The sequence below is a fragment of the Anopheles bellator genome, chromosome 1, assembly GCF_943735745.2.
Source record: "Anopheles bellator chromosome 1, idAnoBellAS_SP24_06.2, whole genome shotgun sequence".
In the NCBI taxonomy this organism is placed as follows: Eukaryota; Metazoa; Arthropoda; class Insecta; order Diptera; family Culicidae; genus Anopheles; species Anopheles bellator.
In genome coordinates this window covers 56,939,581-56,961,449 of record NC_071285.1, presented here as the reverse complement: position 1 = coordinate 56,961,449, position 21,869 = coordinate 56,939,581, and the positions used below count along the sequence as shown (strand labels likewise).

The following is a 21,869-nucleotide window of genomic DNA, read 5'->3' as shown; positions in this document are numbered from 1 at the left end:
CCCGGAAGAGATCCTGACGGTGGAGCAGGGTGCGAGTGAGCTGTTTCGCTCCTCGGCTCATCTCAATCGTAAGCCAACCCGGGAGAGAGCCTTCGGTACCGTTGTTCACGCCGCAAGCCAGGCCAGACTTCCAGACAGACCGCCGGAGTCGGACGAAGGCGATGGGCGACAGCGTGACGCTGGAGCGCTTTCCAAGAAGCCCGGTACCGTAGAGTTTTCTCCTTTCCCAGAATGTTACTCGACCGTGCATCCCTTACGTTCCACGGGAGCCACGGATGGTTACGAGCAGCTCAAGGGGTGTCAAGATGGCAAGATGCCCCCGCTCGACGCCCGGGCCGATGTAGTAGACTTTCGGCGCTCCAAACGCAAACGAAGATCGGATGCGTCGGGTGTTCAAAATTCGCGGCTCGCACAACTTTTCATTCCCTAAACTACACTCCAAAATGGTGCTGAATTCTTGGATTTTTTTAATTAAAATGTTTGCTTCTGGAAAATGTTTCCTCCACCGGCCAGGACAGGAGTCAACCGCAATAAGAGCCCCGGAAACGCCTCTTCTGTTCCGAAGAATCCTGGCGCACTCCTGTTGGGGCCCCCAAAAAACCGTCCAGCTTCGGGGAAAATGGTTAATTTTCCACCACCACGACGGTGGTTACCTTTTTCACGCTCCAAAATATGCACGGTGCCGGTGGCAGCCTCAACATTTAATTATTTCTTGCTCATTATTTGTAATTTTATTTGCTTTTAAATACGCGGTTGGGATTCCATTGAACATCGGGCATACTAATGGGTTACCGTCGCCCGGGAATGGGAGCCACCTGGTACGCCTGGGGCGTGGAATTATTCATAAACAAATGAATATTACGGAGGAAACAATTACAATCTTAAAATATGCGCACGATTTTAGCATCCTCGCGAAAAGAATCGTTTTGTTGCGCTTATCTCCATAGAAAGTCATAAAGATCCAGGTCCACGCCCCAAGTGGGCTCGAAGGAGTTCGACGAAAAGTCCACACCCTTGGCACACAGTAATCTCTGGCGAAGAGTGTCCAAACCTGTCGCCATTTTGGTGACAATAATCCGAGAATCGAGAGAACAAGCTATGGCCCCGGCCCGTTCTAAGAATTTGTAATGTAAACCCCCACAACAGAGTGGATCATTTGCTTCAACGTACTCTGTTTTGTGGTTGATTCGTGGCTGTGACGTCGATCTGGTCACGGTGTCTCTCCGGGCGGTCTGGGCGCCGCCTCTCAGATGACCGGCGAAGGACGATGATTATGGTAATAATAATTTCACGATGCAACCATAAAACCGAAGGTCTGACGATCACTTCCTGGTGTGGACGGTGTCTTTTCGATGGGGGCTTATCGATGCGCTTCACGCAACTCCTTCCGCCGTAAACTGCGGAAAACTCGTTCGCTCGTGGCGTGCGGACCACATGCGGGTGGGCCGTAGTTAATTAACACTTCAAACAACCCGCTGTTGCACGGATGACGCGATACACTTTACTGTCACTCGGTCGTCGACCACCGTCGTGCACCCTTAGTTGGCTGTGCAATAAACCATCTGGCTGCTTATCTGGACTTTTCACAAACTTTGAGTGCTGATTCCGGGCGATAGCGAGGCTATTTTTTTTTTCTGGGTAGTCTGGAAAAGTTTTCACAGATTTTCTCAAATTTTCCCGGCTCCGAAGAAGTTACGCTTTCGCTGCCAAATGTTAGTTCAAATCTTCAACAAACACCCTTCAGCACTGGGACGCGGGACACTTCGGACAGCTTTGGTTCGCGGCGGCGGCGGAAATGGTTGCTCAACCGGACGGACGTCCTGCAACGAGTGATACCGGAAAGTCGAAGCACTCCGGCCTTTATAGCCGTACGCCACGAATTATGCTCATTCGCTCGGCTTCGCATGCCGTTTGCTCACGCACACCGATCCTTGCCGAGAGAGCGAACCCGACCGAAGCAAGCAATCACTTCGGACTTTGGCGACCCGAATTCGAATTCGACTTTTCCGCCACCGGGCGTCCTGGCGTCCCGGCGTCGTTGTGGAGATTTTCCTGCACTTTCGCCGGGGTTCGTGAACCGGGTTCTCCGTGGTGATGGTGGTGGTGTGCGGTACCCGCCCGGTCAGGATACGGTTTGTGATTTTAGCCGTACACCCCGTAAAAAGAATGTGGCGCGCATCCATCATCGGCTCCTTTGTTGTGGTGGCAAAGGAAATGGATTTCTGTTTCACTCCGAAAATGGTCTGGGTTCTGGTACTATCAGCATTGTTTCACGGTCACAGCGCAGTAGGCTTTCAGTAGACCGGTACCACATTACTCGAACTGGAGATGGCACTGTAAACTGTGACCAGCACGAAATTAAATCAATACTGATCTGATGAGGGGTAAAACAGCGGCCTCGTACCAGGATATGATGAACCACATTCCCCACGATAAGCGACCGACGGCCAACGGAAAAGCTCGTATTTTATGCGGAACACGCCGGCGTTGCGAGTTGTTGCGAATGCAATTTACGCTACGGACGAGCCGCGTAACAAGATAGATTGCCAATACTATCATCATGGGCGGTTCCGGATGATGGAAAACAGAAGCTAAACATTTCCAACGATCCGAGTTTTCCGTCAGGCGGGCATTAAAGCTCGTCCAACAGGTAGATGGACAGATCGTTCATTTAAGATTTCGTGCTTTAACACTTCTGGAACCTTCGATAGGTAATCTGTTGGAAAAACTTTTTTAACGTAATCGCCTTGCGTGTAACCTATTTTCCACTCGCACACTTTGGAAGCGAATGGGAGTTCGCACGTCTTATCGTGTGGAAAAGAGAGGTTTAGAAGGTGCGCGAGAGAGACAGGCAATTCACAGCGAAAAAGATACCGTGCACGACATAGCAATCATCGCAGTGTGTCATGTGCTTGTGACTTGCTGTGCATCGGTTTTTAATCATCGGAAAACGGTTCCGAGACCACCGCGAGAGAGAGCCCAACGTATCCCCGGGCCGGTGATCGGAGCAGAAAAAAGGAAAATTGTCAAACATGTTACTTTCCCTCCCGAGCTTTCCGTTTGATGTGGCAACGTACACGACATGGTGCAGAAAGTTGCCTACCTCACAGGCGCAACAGGTTCCGAGGGCAGGGTTGGCGCACCGTTGCCAACGGTCCCAACGAAACGGGTTTCAAACGGGTGTTTGCATTAGTTTGCGAATTAAAGTCTGGTAACTCTCCAATGAGAGACATTTGTGTAAATACCCCAAAAATGGAAACGCACACAGGAACATCACAAAGAGAATTGTGCCAGGTTTGCTATCTATACAAGTATTATTGGAAAAGCTCGTCCTTGGAAGCTTGAAAAGCTTGGAAAAGGGCTCGTCCGCTGGCCGCAGGACACCATTGGTAACGGGAGCAAAAAATAATTATCTTTTCCACGAAACCACCTGCCAGCCAGCGGACAAAGTCAATCCGCCAAACGAAACGAACCGTTGTCTGTTTTGGAAACGTTAATTTGGCATCAGAACACTTTATTCTAACAAATCGGTATTACTCCGCGCAGCACGCGATCTGTCACCGAACGGAGCTTGTGGTTATGTAATTCTGGTCCCTTCTGGGACATTACATGTAGATTACGTTTCGCGATTATTTCTCCGAATCAGTCCTTACGATTACGGTAGCCCTTCCCTTGCCAACATATGACGTTCGATCAGTGAAATCCTTTGAACCTTTTTGAAAGCTTTTGAATTTACAGCTTCATTACATTAAAATTTGTTTTCTCTCATCCCCATCGACCAAACGACCAAAAATACAGCAGAAAATTGCAAAAATCCAAAGCCCGACCGGCCAACAGGCAGATTCGAAGCTCTCTCTCTCGGAAGAGGTCGATCAGAACAACAACTGGAGGGCAGAGAATTAAAAATGAAGTTTTCGAGAAGCGGTATCGCAAAAGTGCACCGAGCAAAACACAAATGGCAAAGCAGTTCGCGAGAATCGGACCGACGTCACGGGCGGTGGCGAAGAAGATCACAAAAAGTCGATGCCTCAGAATCAAAGAACTCACTTTGCGATGCAAAAAGAATAAGACCAAACCGAAGGATCAGGTTTTGAGCGGGTTCTTTTTAGGTCGTACACGTGCCGCTTGAAGCATGCAAAAATGTGCAACAGGACATTCCCCTGAGACGAGGCGAAGGTATAAATACTGCTTCAAATGTGCAGCCCAAAAATTGCCTCGTCACATTCGCTGCCGGTCGCTGAACTGGAGAAGAGTGTAAATTTTTCGCTACCTTTTTAAGGGGTTGCAAGCCATAGTGATTCGTGCACAGGACACCGTAGCACAACGGTTTGTAATTGGAATTAGATACTATCGTTTGACAACGGAACGGAAAATGCGCTCATTCGTGTGGCTTGCCCTAATGGCGGCTGTTAGTGTCAGTGAGGCCAATCTCGGTACCACAAGCTACGATTACGACACAGTAATTTTCTTCCAAATCTACAACTGGTACGTGCAACCGGATCGACACGGATTCAAATTGCGCTCCGAATCAGCTTTCCAGTGTAGAACAGAACTAACGTGAAGGATAACGGGGTTGCAGGAACACGAACACCTTCCAGCAGCAATCGACCACGGACACAAACTTCGCCGCTTTTGGCTGCAAGGCAACGGACCCGTTCGTGGTGGTCATCCACGGCTGGATGGAGGGCTGCTCGTCGACCCAGTGGGTCAGCAACGCACTCAACAACTTCATCATCCTGCGCAAGGGTTGCATCCTCTGCATAGACTACAGTGCCATCGCCGCGAACCTCGACTACCTGGCCGTCGTCACGCAGGTGGATCCCGTGGCACGGACTCTGGAGAAAAAGCTACGCCAGCTGATCGCCTTCGGGTTCGTGCCAGCGAAGGGCATGCTGTACGCGTTCAGTCTCGGTGCACCGATCGCGTTTCAGGCGGGCCGGAACATGGCTTCCCTAAAGCTGGCCCGAATCGACGGTAATCTCTTCCCGGGAGAGTCTTCGAATCGGTATCGAGCTTCTAACGGGACCCTCCGTTTCTTCCTTAGCCTGTGATCCTGTCGGGGTGGGTTTCGATCTGAACACGACCTACACCGGACTGAGCGTCCAGGACTCGGCCACCATCGTGCAGTGTATCCACACGAGCGTCGACTACGGGACGACCCGGCGCGTCTGCCACAAGGACTGGCTGATGGGTTACTGTGGCTGGTTTCAGTTTGCGGCCGGTGCCAAAACGTCGCACGGGCTCTGTCCCGAGTTCTACAATGCCGCGTTCTGGTACGACTTTCCGGCCATCGCCAATCCGTACGTCTGCCCGACCAGCCGACCCGTTACCTCGTGGCCAACCGGTTTCAAGATGGGGTACTTTATGCCCCAGACAAGGTACCTGGATCCAGACCTGGATCGCAGGTGCTCCTCCGCTAACCAGGTTTCATTTTTTATCTCTCCCCGAAAGCACCTTCATCGGAGATTTGTTCGCCAAAACTTCGAGCAGCTTCCCGTACAACTGATCTGGTTAACAGGAAAAGGAACCGAATTTTAAGGCTGAAAAGCTGAGCCTCCAAGGTGCGGAAAGTAATAAAAATATGATTGTTTATGCAGCACTATGGGGAATTGATTCCTTTTCCTGTGACAAGCCGACAGAGATTTATGATGTCAACGGGCACCCATGGCCACAGATTGATATTGGCTCAGGCCACCGTAAGTGATGCTCCGCGCGCGTCATCGATAACCGAACCGGAAGGGTATGACGACCCCGGAGCATCGGAGCGTCTGCCAGACACGTGAAGTGATCAATGTCGCCGCCGGGCACGCTGTTGTAAACGTGTCACAAAACTGTAGCTCTCTGACAACGCATATTGTATTACCGATTTTCGATTTCGTATCTCTCTCCGCCTCCGCCTCTTACGCATCGTTCGATTATCTTCACATATCGGCTTGCAAAGCCACTAAGTGATTGTATCGTGTTTCGGTGCACGTTTGTGATCGGGAGTCCTCCAGTAGACACGCGACCCGAGGACGTCGCTATTTACGGGACCGGCTCACGTTGGCACGCGCGATTCCATCTCGCGGTTGTCGACCGGGTTGTGGACGTTATGAGCCCATGACAGTCGAGACAGATGGGTCCCGCAGGTGTACCTAGACATACTGCAACGTGAACTTTCGGGAACAGCACGACCCGCGTGTGTCTCGGTGAACGGAATCGTGACTCATTACACGCCACGGGCTCAGTTTGTCACCGGAAAGGATAAGCAATCTGCTGCAAACGGTTCAAACAACGTGGCGTTCGATCGTCCCGAAAGTTCCCGAAATGAAATTAGAAATTAAACATCGATACGGTGAAGGTGGCATAGGGTGGTAGCGGAAGGCCATGCCACCAACACAAACACACGCGCGCAACAGGAAACCCGGCCCGTCCGTGGGTGCAGCCCGGATATTGGATTCTTGATGCGATTTTTGTTTGCCATCGCGATGGAATGTGGACCCACGAAATTCGAATCAATAAACCGTTTATTCGCTCTCTCTCTCTCTCTCTCTCTCGGGTTTCGAATTCCACACGAGAACTAAATTATTGCGATTTCAATCCGTAGATTGGTGCCTGGCAATGCCTGGCATTACGCGGATTCCAACGCTAGTCACGCTGTTTTACTTTCCTCTTCGAGTGTTCAAGGTTACAGCATTCCCGAATCACGTCGAAAGGTTCAAGGTCATCGCGAAACATAACCTACACGAGTTCCGGTCCCGACCAGCGGTTGTGGTAGTGTCGTCAGCCCGCGACTAAATGTCCAACTTTCGATCATCGCCAATCGGTCCACTTTAGAAACACGAACAACGTCCAAAACGTGGCTGGGGAAAAAAACGATCCGTTGCCTCCGTTTTACGGCCGCAATTGCATGCTCCAGTCATGCTCCAAAACGTCCGCGGCCTGCTGGTGGGGCCAATCACCGTGGTGTCCAAAACAACAGTCGGTCAGGAATGTATCCCCTACTACTCCGCGGAAGATATTGTGGGCCAATCGCGCATCGCGATAATTGGTCACTGGCCACAGCTGATCCACCGGCCGTACCAACTCCAACCGGTCCCAGTAGCCTTAATCGGTGGATCTACAGTGCGCTCGTCGTGCCCTCAAGTTGCAGTAAGCGACGAACCGGCGCGCCTCCAGCACATACACAATGAAGCTGAAGCGTCTGCGCTGCGACTGCATAACACGTGTTGAATAATCGCACTGAGCCAATTCGCCCACGGGTCGAGTGTCGAAAGCCGAAAAGCCAGGGCGAGCCGAGCGGGGCCGCCGTTTGGAAGAACTCGCCCCTCCGGCGGGTGTCGAGCCACAGCAAGCAAAAGTATGTCGCCCCAAAGATCGGCGTCGGCTGGCTGGCCGATCGACGGGGGTTGTCCTACAAACGGCTACTACGACTACATCACAGCGCCAAAGGGTGCCGCGCGCGCATGCCTTTTTACGTTAAGCCCGCGCTTTTCTGGACAAGAGACGACTGCACCAAGACAGGTGCAGGCGGTAAAGCTGCTGCTAAGAGGTGGCGGTCAAGATTTCCAGACGATTTGCTGGTCGATACTTGCTGGGAGATTCTTTGCGCTTTCAGTTTCAACCGTGCAACGCGCTTGGAACGTTCCGTCAAGTCGAGGTAGGCCGATCAAAGTTTGCTGGTTTTGCGTTTTGGTGAACGTCTTTATTCTTAGCTGCCGGAGCTGTCCTTAAACATGATTGTACGATCACAAGCCGTGGTGCCGCTGCTTGCGGTGCTCCTGTGCCTGGAGGTTTCGCACGGTGCCCCTTCTTTCGGGAAATCGACGGACGATGGAGAATTTCGTGACAAAAAGTACGACGAGGAGCTGAAGCAAGTCAGCAAAGTGGGCAATACTTACGTAAGTGCAACCGAAGCCCTGGCCGATTAGTGATTTTATTGAAATCCTTGGGCAAACAAGCAAAGTGCACTTTGAACCTTCTGTAAGCCGTCGTGATTGTGTAATTGTTGTAGGTGGCCGCACTGGAGGTGTACGACAACCCGCCCGATCAGGACAACGCGCGCAAGGAGGTGGACAACTTTCCATCGAACGTCTACAGCAAGTACGATGGGCTGCAGCGGAAGGTGAAAAGCTTGTTCGATGTAAGTTTCGCCAACCAGCGGACTACGGTCTGACTACCACACAGGAGTACCCCACGGTGACATTCCTTCCCCGCAGACCGAACCGTTAATCGATAACATCAGAGAATCGGACAAGTACGGCAATACGGGCGATCAGTTCTACTTCATCACGAAACCGCTGGTGGAGACTACGGCCAAGGTGAACATGTTCATCAACTCGGTGATAGCGGTGAGTGTGTGGAATCTTCCACTTGGACCCGGCGATCCATGGTCGTACTTTACGAGCTTAAGTTCAATTTTGTTTCGGCCTACGGATGGTTTCCCAGCGTCGACGAAGGCTACCCAGCTTCCGTATCCTTGTTATCTCTTCTACTTTGTTGCTCACTCGCTCTGTCTCTCTGTCTCTCCGCAGGCCCCCAAAAAACTGCTCGAAGGCTTTAAGAAGCAAGCGAATGACAAGCTTAACGACGTCGGTGGAGCACTGGTCGGTTTGTAAGCTAGGGCTGGTGGGCTGCAGAAACCACTCAGCAGGAACGAAAACGATAAGGGATAGGGCGCTGCCCCGTACGATGATGGATGGACTTTAATGCCAATAATCGAAGCCTTTGTCGGGCCATTCTTAGTGGCAGCTGTTGGAAGCAAAGGACCGGTCACTATCTTTGCGTAACACGAGAGTGAAAAGAATTCATGTGAGTACAATCTGGTCTGGTAGGGTGTATGGTTAGAAGTTAGAAGAGATAAATCACTGTAAATAGCTTTTAGGTATAACATTTGAGTCAGTCAAGTTTGGAACGATGGCCCAATTGTGGCTGTTCTCAAAGCTAAAACAATGTAAAGGTAAATTTAAAACTGATGCGAATAAAATTACGAACAAGAACGAAAGCAATAGAGTGAAATATTTAGAGCAATCGTCCGGCACGGCCCAGCCGTTAACGAGCCCGTCATTATTGATACGCGCATTCGGATTCGCGTGTTGCCTTTTCGCGTTAGATAACACACCGTGGCGCCTAAAGATCGCGGCTGACCGCACGCTTCCAAGGCCTCCGCTCTCCGGGCTTTGACGTGTGCCCAGCGGATCCGTTGAGCCGCTCGTGATGCTCTCAGCGACCGCGCAGACACGGCGGTTAGCTAATATTTGTCCGCCCGTGTAGTGGTGGTGACCAATCTCCGAAAAAGTGGCTGGGAGAGGTGGAAATTTTCGGGGGCAAATAAGTTTGGCAACGCCGTTGCGCCCGTAAAGCTGGGCTACCGAAACCGCTGCATTCGCGATGCGCCCGCCCCAATAGTTGGCTGCGTGATCGATCCCCGGCCAGTTTGTGATTCAAAAGGTTACTTTTCGGTTCCACGAAAGTTGGTGAGCCATCGCAGTTGGCTATCGGTCGGTGTGTTATTTGAAGAACTTTGTGAAACTGTGAACGACAGAAAGTCGACATGCTGCACCAACGGAGCATAGGGTTGGCTGCTTTCAGTTTGTCAGCCCTTCTTCCCCACCTGGCAGTGGGTTTTCCACTGCCCGGTGTCCGCGATCCATTCATTACGCAGGCCAAGATTCAGGCTGACCGTGAACTGCTGCACACAGTGACGTACGTGGGAAACAACAAGGTAATCCAACCGTCTCAGGAGGCTGTGCCCGCGAATGCATCTCGCTGTTTGACACTGAATCGAATCGTTTGAACATTGCAGGTGTACGGTTTGCTTTCCCACGAGCGGCCACCGATGCGGGAAGCGAAGCTAGAGAAGGAAGACTTCAGCTCGGCCATACTGACGAAGCTGGACAACGTACAGAAAGGTTTCGTCGACAAGGGCAATGTACGTATTGGTGATCGGGGCTTCCCCCCCAAAACGGAAGGTTTGTCTGATTTAAACTCAAAGCTACCTTTTCGCTTCCGAAGGTCCCGGCGATAGTGGACCAAACGTCTCACAGGCAGTACTTCGGCAACGAAAACAAACCAGACGGATTCTCCCGAGGAGTTGTCGATTTTTTCGAGATGCTGTCGAACATTTTCAATGTCTTTGCTGAGGTAATTAGGGTTCGGGACTAATGGACCCCCATTAGTCAGTGTTTCGGATGCTGTTGTGAGTGGTCACTCATTTCCTTTTTGATGATGATTCACAGAAAATACCCAAGGGTGCCATCAAGAGTTTGGACAAGAGTGTGCTGAATAAACTCAACCAAATTGGAACCGTCCTGGTGGGGCTGGAAGACCCGTAAAGATGGCGCGGAGCACCAACTCTCATCAGAAGAGAGAATGTAGCCGCATTTTGTAAATACTTAAAACCATGCCATGCGTTCTTTATTTGATTGGAATGTAGTTTTGACGATCATCCTTATCGAAGGCCCCACTTCTTGTCATGCCCTTGCGAGAGCGAACACTCGTTTAGTATTCCACCGTCTTCCGCTCGGGAATGTTTCGCCGCACCGAAACGAGCACCGGCTGACCTAAACCTAATTGTAGTGTATAAATAAAATCGTGCGATTCTTGAGCTATTCTACGTTCCTGTACGCGTCTCGTCACTAGTGCACGGAGATCGCTCCAGAGTATCCTCGTGGTGTTTCTACGCGAACCGCGAACCGGTCTTTGTTTTGGTTTTCTTTGAGGTTACTCACGCTGTGCCGGGATCGGAAACTCCTTCCACTAACGCGATACGTCGGAATATTTTATCTTCTTTTTGGCACAAAGTCCTTGCCCATCAAGGACAACATACTACCCGCAAAACGTTGCACAGACACGCAACCACCGATGCTGAATCGCATTCGCACCGCAGGTGGTGAGTATTGATTCTTGTTGTTGCCATGGGATGATTGTCGAGTCGATCAACTCCGGAACAGCTCAATCAACAATCACTCCCTCAGCCGTACAGTCAATCGTCCATGTAGGTGCCGCTCGTGCCGTTGCGATTGAGCGTCGTGTCGACCGTCGGTGAGTAGGATTTGTAGGTTTTCGAGGACCGTTTGTGTTTCACGGTGCAGAACAGCAGCATGGAAGATATGAGACCGAACAGCTGAAGAAACCCTATAACGAGCCCTACCGTTCCCACGACGTGAAGCCGTTGCACGAACCACATCTGCAGAATTTGGCCACAGCTTTTGTCCCACAGCAACGATGGATCGCCAGCTCTGTGGAAAAGCGGAATGGTCTGAGATCGGAATGGTCCGGAAGCGCAGGACGAACCACAGGGGTTACATACTTTCGACAGTCAACGCTCGGTAGGTCGTCACCGGATCCTTCCAGAAACACGGCGCCATACTGGGGACGACAGCAGGAACGAGGCACCCACCGCTCGCCGGGCCACGCACTGATATCGTGCCAGTCTTCGTACGACGAAACACCACAACATTGGAGCTAGGGGAATAAAAAAGGCCCAGGATGTTAAGCCCAGCCTATTACCGGGAATCGTTCGAACGCCTGGGACACTTACGTCAACCTGCAGCTTATCCCAAATGGTGGCGACCGATGGCGTGAAAAAGCCTCCACGGTCGCTCACGTTGTAGTGCTTCTCGATACCGTACTTTAGTTCGTGCGCCAGCATACGCCCGATACCGCCGCGGAACACAAACGCCAGCGAGCCGAGCAAAAACTCACTAAGGAACAGGAACACGACCAGGGTGAAGTACTGCGCGCGTAGAGAGACAGAGGAAAGAAATGTGAAAATGTGTCCTTTGAAAGTGTCCTGAACCGCGGAGCGGCACTCACTATCACTAGGAAGCATCGCGACTGGAACCACGATCCGCAGCAACCGAAGAACGCAATCACGAAGCTCAGTACGCCGACGGTGATGAAGAGGGAATCGGCACTGAGCACGGCATGGTCGGGCAGTAACGTCGCATAGCCGGGATACGCAAAGTGCAGCCACACGCCTATCGCCAAGAATCCGCTTCCGCAGAGCTGTGAAACGGAAATGCGGTATGAGATGCTTGCCAGGGATGAAAAGGCCCCCACCCGGACGGACCACTACGTACCCAGATCAGGATGTTGAAGGAACAAAACGTCCGCCGTATACACGTGTAGCCTGTGCTTCCCATCGTTCTGTAAGGACAAATTGAAACAGCAAACTCTAAGCCGATTTAATACACTGCCAATCGAAGGACTTTCGACAAGCAAAAACTTTCGACAAGCCGTGTTAGTGGCACTCGCCTAAATGTAGGCAATCTGTGTTACGTACGCCGGGCAAGCTGCGCGAATATTTAAAAGCACGCGTGACCTTGATTCCCTTCGGGCCCCAACTTCGTTTGTGCGCTAATGCATGCCGATGCAAATCATAAACATAAGCCGGCGGCGGCGGCATCGCTATTGTTTAAGCAGTGTGTCCCCTCCCGTTTGGCAGCCTCCGGGAAGCGCGCGACCAACGCGAGAGCTTCTGTACAGTCTTCCGAAGCGGATGCATTCATTATGAGCCCCTCATTTGCATGGTAATGTTGGGGAGAAAAAGGCGCAGAGAAGCCCCCTCTGAGGCAAAACACGCGGGTGGCCCCGCGCTAAACGGATGCAAAACGTTTATGTTACTGTTTATTCCCCCCCACCGGGGGACAGCTGGTCCCGGGTACCGAATCGAATTCAATCCCCGCGAACAGCACAGCAAAATGTAGTGGTTTCCGGACCACCGAACACAAAGCGGTCGGTAACGGTAAGCAGCAGCTCGTTTCGAACGAGATTCGGAGCCTTCGAACCTGCTCCTAAAGGGCTCCGGGGCGGTGAATTACAACCCTTAATCTCTGGCGATATGCTGGGCGCAGCCAGTGATGGTCGGCAGCGGTCAATTAAGGGATCCGCGGTGCTCCGGAGCTTCTTCAGAGATGTTAACCCATAAACCGATCAAATAAAGCTAATTATGATAAATGGTTCAAATCTTATTCCGTGCCGCGTGCCGCTATTCAGGCTCACAACAGCAACATTAGGAGCAAAGCGCCGAATCTGTCTGTTCGAGATTTAAAAGCTTCAAATTAGCATAAAACATTGTGCTTTTTGTGATCTTTTTGTCGTGTTCATCAGAAGAACCGCCCTAAGCAGCGTAGAGGCGGCAGGCGCAGACATTGACCGCATCAATTGGAATAAATTAGATTGTAACGCTGCAATCAGCTGCTGCTCCCGGGAGAGATGCGTTGACTCGGTGGAAAATTGTTGACTTCAGATTGAACCGTTCCGTTCAAATACCTTTACCACACCACTAATTACGGCTGCCCAGGACACGGACACACCCGCTGCACCCTTTCCAAACGTTTGGTGTGTGCTCACTGTTTGTATGGATTACTAATTACCGGTGATGGGCCAATAGCCTAGCCCAGAGCACCACCGCCAACTGCTGCTCACAAATTGACCGTGACCGCGGTATTTTTGGCGCGGTGAGGAAAGTGAAAAGTCTGGCACCGTATTCCCCGCACCAACCGTTTTCCGTTCTTTTGGGGCACCATCAAGAAAAGGATTCCCGGAACGGAACGGAATGGTGCGTTATTTGTCGCGCGAAAAACCGGAGCGCACACGGAATAGATATTCTTCTGTAAAAGAGCCAGCGCAAAACAATAGTTGTTGTTGAACCCCGTGCAACAGCCCAAATTAGTTCAACCGGGCGCATAAATAATTCAGCGATACCCGTCAACCAAATCGCTATGTTTGCGGAGGAACGCGTTAGCCATTTTATTGAGCCCAATATTAATGTAAAGATTTTAAAAAGGCGAGCAGGCGCCCGCGGCACCGGCTACCAGAGCTTTCCCGGAAGCCGGAGTGTGCTCCGGAGTGTAGCAAAGCGGTGCCAACCATTTTACTCATGAAAGCAAAAAGCAACGGAACACTTCACGAATTCGCGGACCGACCACCGGGCCACGGTTTACTCGGAAACGGAACGAACCCATAAAAGATCGGACGGGCCACGGGCGGGCACCAAAAGTAGCCGTTTTTCTATGCTCTCCACTCCACTCGGAAACGCTGTTCTCGGAGATGGGCTTCTGGCATTCCATTATCAACCTGTTTCATTACCGTCGCCATCGTCGCCACCGCCAGGTTACCGTTACGCAGATCCGGAGAGAGACCCACCAACCGTAGATCCGGAGACAACAACCCGGGCCATCTAGAGCGCGCGCGCGCGCGGACGAGACACGGTGCATTTTGGGGCCATTACCACCACACCCGACCGGCCAGGAGCTCCGGTGGAGCAGAACGCTCCACTGGAATTGGGAGGTGTTGTTCTCACCCGGTTCGGGTTAATCTGCTTTTTCCACGCAATCGCGACCGTGTCCACGCTGTGCCGTTTTGGTGGTGGCGGTTCCAGATAGCGCCAGATTTAGATGTCCACTCTGGCTCGATTCCCTGAACGTGAGTCGTGCAATTCCAGTCCCAGTTGGGATAAAAAAGAAGTGGTTCGTGGGGCACTCAAGCGCCAACAACTTTGTTAGTAAACGAATGAAGCCGTGCTTTTTGCCTAAAATGTTAAAAGTTTAGTTGCTGCAGTATTGCTTACGGGGGCAAGTCTCGCTTCCTATGGTCGATCGACGAACCGCAAGGTCATCCAAAATGCACTCTCTGAAAGTAAAGTAGAACGAAATGCATTAATCAACTTGTTTACTGTCACAAAATTCACAAACTCCCCGGGAGGGTCTCTGTCTCCCCCCGAAACCAGGACCAGGGGTTCACATCAACCACCATCCGGTCGGTCGTAACCACCAGCATCATAAACCTCCTCTGACCTCATCTCTTTTCAACTCGCTCTTGGGGCTGAGAACCCAGGCCCACCTCTCCGGGTGGGTCGTGAACATCGTAGCAACGGAAATGCAGCGTGGGTCAGCCGGAGCTTCTACGGCTAATGGTCAGTACATAGTCAAACAACCTGCAGAGACCGGTCCGGCGGTCCCCAAACTCGGTGTGTTCACAGTTCTTCGGCTCGGCAAACATAGAATCCTCGGAAACGGATATCGTTTGAAGTACACCCCTCTTTTAAAGAGAAAACATATTTCAAATCATAATTACTGTCCCTCAGAAACGCGATACGGATACGGTTGCCACGGCACGGTAAATCAGTCATTAAAGTAAATCCCTCGCCCGGACCTGACCTGGCTGGCTGGCCCGTGAGTATTGGCAAATTTTGTTAAGAGGATTAACGTTAAATTGATCGATCATTTAGAGACCTCACTCTACTCGAAAACGGACTATGTACAAATTGGAGGAACCGCGTAGGCCAACGGGGCTGACACAGTTTCCAGAGCGCCGACCAATTACACACTTGAACGAGACGCCGACGGGACGGATGCAAATAATTGCATTTAACTGCTCTGTTCTTATCGAACGTGGCACTCAAGATGCGGCGCGAAGGCCATCCTCCGAATGTATTAAAACAAATGACCGGCGTTTCAGGTTATCCTCCCTAGACCCGGCGACCGAGGCGTGTGTCAGCTATCGACGGCGAAGACATACGACTCTTGTTTGTTCCGCATTACAAGAAGAATGTAAATATTGCCCCGAGACCGCGCCTGGCCCCGGCGGATCTCGTAAAGCACTGGGGCTGATTGGATCTGGCGCTGTGCAAACTGGAACACAGCCAGACCGCAGAGACCCTCTCTCTCTTGCGAAAAGGGCCAACTCCACGCTGTCCACAAATGGGCAAATTCAGGAACTATCCACGCCACAACCCGTGGCCGTCCCAGGTGGCCTCCGCCCCGGTTTGCTGGCTAGCAGGCTGGCTGTCGCCGATCACTCTTCTACCGCCGTTCCTGTCAATCTCCGCTGCTGGCGGCTGCTTTCCGTCGCGTTCGGACACTTCGCCAAGATCGTTCCGCTCGTCCACAGCATCGTTTCTAAGGGCCACCCCACGAAGCGACGTGATCCATTTCTCACCTCTCGCCGTCATTTAGGTCAACAATTGGACCTGGTCAGTAGTCCGCGGCGTCGTGATGGGCCACCATTCTTCTACGGGAGGAGATACCAAGAAATGTCTCACGCGATGAGGAAGGTCGTAAGACCTCTACAGTGGGCGCGATCGCGATCTAGCGCAACACGATAAGGCAGACGGTGGGGTCCGTTGTTCTGGAAGGGCAATTTTGAGTTCCCGGAATTGCTGTAGCTCCCGTCTATTAACTGAACCATTCAATGGCGGGAAAAACTGGCTTCCCATGGCCAGTGAGGTACACTACGGTCCACAAAGAGACGCACATTCAATCGCAAGTTCTCAAGTCACATTAGACGCTTCCGTAGTATTTGCATAATGGAGTCACATCCCGCCCAAAACGTTAGTGCCCCAGTAAATCTTCTTTCCGAAAGGGGTTCACAGGAGTCGGATTGATCAACAGCAATCAATCGCGAGACAATCGCGCAGACCACCAATAAAACTGTGTCCATCTTTCGAGCCGGCCGACGGACGTTGTGAATTAGCATGCCATAAAGGGGTGCCTCGCCAACAATGATGTCTCCCGGCAACGTGCCACCAGACCATCGTCGTCGTGGCGGAACGTGGTTACTTGGCAGCTGGGAACTAGCCGGTTAGCCGAGCCGATTTTCCGTTGTTACAAGAATGGGTAGTTTTATAATGTGTTTCCTCTGCAGCCGCATTTGTGGATGCATGAAATGATTATGATGTTCAGCAGCCCCAATGGCACGTCCCGGAGTTTGTAGCAGCTGCTGGAACCACCCAAGTGTGGGGTCTGTGGAAAGAAAAGTGAATGCAGCATTCTTGCGATCGAGAGCTTATTATGCTACTGCAACTCGTAGCCCGTCGATCGTGTCTTCTGCTATGTAATCGCTCTGTTCATAGATGGGTACGTACGTGTTCACCACCTCGTTACGCCTAGTCTGCGGTCTGTAATGGAGCATATTTTCACGTGAGAAAACTCATGCCCACCAAAACCGCGGTTTTGCCACGCAATCTATCGCGCATCCCGCGCTTGCTTCCGCCGATGCCAAATAATCCATCTCATCTTGTCGTTCCCAGCGCAGCAGAAACACGAGGGGGGCATTCGGTTTTTCCCATCACCAAGCGGCGGTGCAATCTTCAGCGAAATAATCTTTTTTCTACTGGAAAGTAAAAGTATCACACCAGAGTGGCCCATAAACAGTCGCAATCTTTACTCTGAGAGAGAGCGAGGCGATCACCCATCCCAATGGTGATCTATTTTTTTGGCAAACGATTCTCGTGGCTCATTGCGCAAGCGCCCCCCACGAGGCGTGAGTAATTTCGGGGACTTAATATAGCCAGGTACCCGCGCCGTTGTGACAGCATAATTTTCGGTTTACTTTTTCCGCAGCACCCTCAGCAGCAAAGCCGCGTGTAAATGAGTTAATTAATATAATTTCTACACTTTCTCCCCTTAATTAGGTAACGAGCAAACCCGGCGAGTGGGGCGTTCTACTCGATGGCACTCGAGTTGTCACCGGCGCAACTTTGTCGATCGAGGCTCTCGATCGTTGTTGTTGATGATTATTAATATGTTTTAAAGCGGACCGCCCATCGATCGCGTACGAAGCAGCAGCATAACTTTAACGGTAAATTAGTTCCAACCCCTCCGGGCGGCCCGAGTCCGGCGGAGATTAAAGTGCTTTTCACGTGTTGTTCACCGAACTCAACGCTGTTTGTTTTCCCTTGCCGGCCAATTCAGGTTCATTTTTCATTCGTTACGCAACGATCGCTTGGCGTTTTTGGGAGAGTATGATCGATGCTCGATTTGTGTGTGTCCATAATGGTACCTTTGCTTTTGTTTCCGAATCGATGAATGGGCTCCAATCAGTTGCGTAACCCGTGGATCGGATACGGAAATACACGGTGGCCGGTTAATGGGAAACGGGAGATTGTTTAAATAGTCCCGATAAGATCTCTCACCCAGGGGGTCACCTTCCGTTCGGCGGGCGAAGCGGAAGCAATATATTGTGAACGGAGGGAGCCTTTAGCTAACCACTGTGTGACAGATATAGCGGATTGCGGATAGGTTTTGCTTGAATTGAATCCCACCATCCGAGTTGGCTGGTGATACAATTCTTGGTGAGTTTCTATAGAAGAAACATGCCTCAATTCATAGCATAAATCGTACCACGGCCTATTCCCAGTCACGAAGCGAACGTGCCGTCCAACGGCCGGGCGGCTCGGACCGGACCCTAATCGACCTAGATAGCATTCCGTCCCCTCGGATGCCCGCATTTCAGTGCCCGCACCAGTCCTCTCGCCGTCTGCGCGTCGAGTCTGTCGATGGAAGCGCACCATATCCGGCCAACGGATGATGAGCGTTACGCTGCCCTATCCGCCGTGCTGTGGACGATGATCTAGTGAAGGTCAATTTCCGGATCAGTAGCGGCAGCAGCACCCACAACGGCGCGACCGTTAATAGAAGAAAATCATCATGTGATGATGCGCCCCCCTTTTAGGGGCACCGAAACACCCTCGCGTCAAACCGGCCAAATAATGCTGGCACTCATTCATTCGCACCACATTTTTCATAACCCCAAACAACGACGCCAATAAATCAAAATGAACGCCGCATTTCCTTCCGCTTGTGCCGCGGGTTCAAAACGCGAGCACCTCGGGTCGGTGCGCAAAGAACAACATACGTATTCTTGATCGACACCGATGATCGTGGCTGAATATTCAAGCGACCGAAAAGGTGAGATTCTTACGCCGATGAAAACGTGATCATTGGGCACGATCGAGCCAGTAAAAAATCATAGCAAACTGTGGCTCCCAGAACGGGCGGTGCCCAGTGTGAGTTGCATTGTTGCCCAGCAATTTAACGCTCACCACAAGATCCTCTGTCCGATCGCAACGCACCGCCCAGTGTTGGCGCATATGTTAAGGCTCACACGCCGCTCACATTCGCGACCACAACGAGGCGACAATTACCGCCGTAATTTAGAACAATTTACTCGAATCAATCCACTGTGTGTCCGCAGCGCGCAGCTTGGGCGCGGGCATCACGCGGTGTCCGCTTCGCTTGGTGGTCGCGATTTTTTGCCACGATCCGCGACCGCGCTCCGCGGGTTATTTATGACCGCGCCGCAGGTATGATTCTGGTGTGATAACTTGCCCCATTACCATATCGCACAACCCGACCCCAGAGAGAGAGCTCCGACTCTTCCTGTGGCTCCCACAGCCAGCCTGCCTGTGGCCGCGGTGAAATAAATTTCGTGATGCACTTTTATTGCCCCACGCCTCGTCTCGCGAGCAAAGGGACCCCAGCAGTCCCCGTTGGCGAATCGTACATTCAGCGCAGCGTGGAACCGCACACAACCCACCGAGAGACACGGGACGGTCGCGTGCTTCTTCTCGCTGCCTCGCATCCCGCTTATCAGCAGCGGGATGCTCTCTCAGGGTCAAACTCAGTCTCGCCGCCTGCGAACGGCAAAGGTTACGGGGTAGAGATAGAATAAATTTGAAAATCTATGCTCCATCGCTGTGCGCTGTGTTGGTGAGTCTGAATATACACAGCAAAACTATCGAACTGGCCGAGGCTTAACTGACCCCAAAAGAGGGGATTTTGAGAGCGAACCCGTTCGTGAGCGATCCTTCCACGAAAATGGTGTAGTTTGGCCCGTTGCTACATCCTTCCGGTCGCTCGCGATCCTCCTCTCCGCTCGCTTAGAGCTCGGCACAGGAGTAACATCCACCCCGATTTGCTTCTAATTTTGCAATCAAAAACAATCAAAATAATGATTACTACGGTTGTTTCCCTGGTCTCCCCTGGAACGGCAGCAGGTTGCACACCGGACCGACACTGTACCAGGGGCAGCATCACCTCTATCAGCTGGCATCTCGTGAAGAGCCAAGGTTTTATGGATTTATCGATCACACACAACACGGTGGCCACGTAAGGTGCGTTATTTTTCTCCAAATCACCCAACTGTCAATAATAGAAAGAAACATTAAGGGATCCGCAAGGGCACGGCCCGCTGGCGTTTGATGGCACGCTCGGCCTCCCGCAATCAGAGTGAGCATCGGGTAGCAGTAATACGGTTTTATGACGGTAATTTATGAGAGTGAAATGGATCGCACCCAATCGGTGAGCCGGGGTCCAGTAACAACATCCGGCGACCGGCGGTTCACTTTCGGTAGGAAACTTTCCAAAACAACAACCGAAGCAACCGTTGAGATGATGCTCAACGATTTTTGCCTCTTTCGGTCGGTTCCGCCATCTTCACGGGACATTCACGTGAGCCCGGAAATAGCGCCAAATCGAGCAATATGGTAATCCGAAGCTCTCACTTTCGTGTGTTCCGCTATCGCTCCGAAACAACGACACCCAGCCCGCCGTTTCTCCTTTCTTTGGCCAGCGGCAGCAGCAGGTGTTGTCGCGCACATTATTACCCATCTACCCCACAGCAGCAGGGAAATGGAGAGTAAATAAACAAACAGTGTAGCAAAATACGCACGTTAAGGGGGCCACCACCGTTTCCGCGCGATCATTTGCATTGGGCGCGATCCAAGAGTGGGCCAAAAGGAGCCTTGTCTGGCAATCGCTGGCAAAACACGCGAACGTTTTAAGTGTTTCACTTTTCAATTGTACGAAAATGAGATCGGTCAGTCGAAGCGAGTCGGAAAAGCATCAAGCGCGCCGCCTGCTTCGATAGCAACAGTCAGGTACCGTGATGCGTGATCCGCGTTCAGTACAGATGACATCATGGACCGCGGATTCGAACGCCTCTGGAGCGGGTTTTTTTCTTGTTTTGGGTGCGGGAGGCAAACTGTTAATTTGTGTCCGCTTGACCGTTTGCCGTTCTTTTCGTCCATTCTACACAGCCAGCATGCCGGAGTCACGTCATTTCTGGTTTCTGAAACATTGTGATCGAGAGGGACCGCGCAGAAGCAGTATGCAAATTTAACGCTTCTACTTACCACTCCGAACCGAGAGCAGTGCCGATCGGGAGAGTAAACGGTTCTGATCGGGTTCTCCGGATCCGTATCGGAGCAGGTGACAAAGGCGGCGCACAGGCAAGGAATGCCAACAATTGCCCACACCCCGGTCGTGGCCGCTTCCACTGCACTTGTTGCCGCCGCTAAAAACCACTAGAGACCACAAACGCGCGCACTCACACCTATAAGCAAAGACCGAAAACAATTAATGCATTCAATTACCGGCGAGACGCAATGGGAAATGAATCATTATTATTTTGCTGGCGCAGATTGAGGGAGTGATTGAAACACGGCGACCAGTCACGTGTGTTCCACATGAAAGTGTCGCCTTTTGTTAACTCGCGGAACACACAGCGCGAACCACTACGACCGAAAACGAGCAAACAAACGAGACACAAACTACACTTGCGGAACTCACTCGGGGCATCACTATTTCGCCAGCGTTCCGCGGGTGCGTTATTCTGCTGACACGTTCGTGTGGTGGCCAACAACGGTACGTAGCGAAAGCGTGAAGAAGTGTTTGAGAAAGCGTTTGTGTCACACCGTTCTTCGTTGCGATTGCCGGTCACGTACGGTTCCGCCTCCTATTGTCGTCGTCGGGGCAACCGTCTTTTCATGCTCACACGACTAATCAACACAGAACGGAATACCGAACACGCGCGTTTGCGTCCAGAACCGGGCGGACGTGAACTGTGAATTAATTGGGAAGGGTTGAGCCCCGTACCGACGGAACAAGCGCGCGCCAACAGAGATCAGGGCGATCGTTTGATCGTCTGTACTCACCGAATGCCGTTTCCACACTGAACGGGTTGGGGTTTTGTTGGGGTTTCGTTGGGGTTTTCTATCTCATTGGGGATTGGGGTAACAGACTTTTTTTCTCCCGCGTCAATTGGTTGCATACCTTCAGGAGTTTTTCGAAGGTGAAGCTTTACAGCTCCAGAAGCTTTGTAGA

At 51.7% G+C, this 21,869-nt stretch overlaps 4 protein-coding genes across 8 annotated transcripts; 3 read left to right on the top strand and 1 right to left on the bottom strand.

The window, feature by feature from the left end:
* The first annotated feature begins 4,399 nt into the window (after positions 1–4,399).
* On the top strand, positions 4,400–5,506 carry LOC131215954 (uncharacterized). Its single transcript, XM_058210350.1, has 4 exons — positions 4,400–4,485; positions 4,580–4,974; positions 5,045–5,378; positions 5,452–5,506. Exons 1-4 carry the CDS (start codon positions 4,400–4,402, stop codon positions 5,504–5,506), a joined length of 870 nt encoding a protein of 289 aa, XP_058066333.1.
* Positions 5,507–7,715: 2,209 nt separating this feature from the next.
* On the top strand, positions 7,716–8,750 carry LOC131205346 (uncharacterized). Its single transcript, XM_058197413.1, has 4 exons — positions 7,716–7,880; positions 7,994–8,122; positions 8,199–8,330; positions 8,514–8,750. The coding sequence occupies exons 1-4, from the start codon at positions 7,716–7,718 to the stop codon at positions 8,595–8,597; spliced, it is 510 nt and encodes a 169-aa protein (XP_058053396.1). The 3' UTR covers positions 8,598–8,750.
* A 782-nt stretch (positions 8,751–9,532) lies between these two features.
* LOC131215953 (uncharacterized) lies at positions 9,533–10,313 on the top strand. The gene is made up of 4 exons (XM_058210347.1): positions 9,533–9,703; positions 9,785–9,910; positions 9,994–10,122; positions 10,218–10,313. The coding sequence occupies exons 1-4, from the start codon at positions 9,533–9,535 to the stop codon at positions 10,311–10,313; spliced, it is 522 nt and encodes a 173-aa protein (XP_058066330.1).
* Positions 10,314–10,379: 66 nt separating this feature from the next.
* On the bottom strand, positions 10,380–21,718 carry LOC131210916 (tetraspanin-9). Of its 5 annotated transcripts, none has more exons than XM_058204263.1 (8): positions 21,701–21,718; positions 20,900–21,099; positions 14,555–14,616; positions 12,063–12,129; positions 11,797–11,988; positions 11,522–11,716; positions 11,291–11,445; positions 10,380–11,219 (listed from the first exon to the last, which is right to left on the bottom strand). In XM_058204263.1, exons 4-8 carry the CDS (start codon positions 12,123–12,125, stop codon positions 10,964–10,966), a joined length of 861 nt encoding a protein of 286 aa, XP_058060246.1. In that variant the 5' UTR covers positions 12,126–12,129; positions 14,555–14,616; positions 20,900–21,099; positions 21,701–21,718; the 3' UTR covers positions 10,380–10,963. The 5 variants fall into 5 exon arrangements, with proteins under 5 accessions (XP_058060246.1, XP_058060239.1, XP_058060222.1 ...); XM_058204256.1 differs by having other exon boundaries at positions 21,642–21,710; XM_058204239.1 differs by having other exon boundaries at positions 21,336–21,705.
* Between the last annotated feature and the right edge of the window lie 151 nt (positions 21,719–21,869).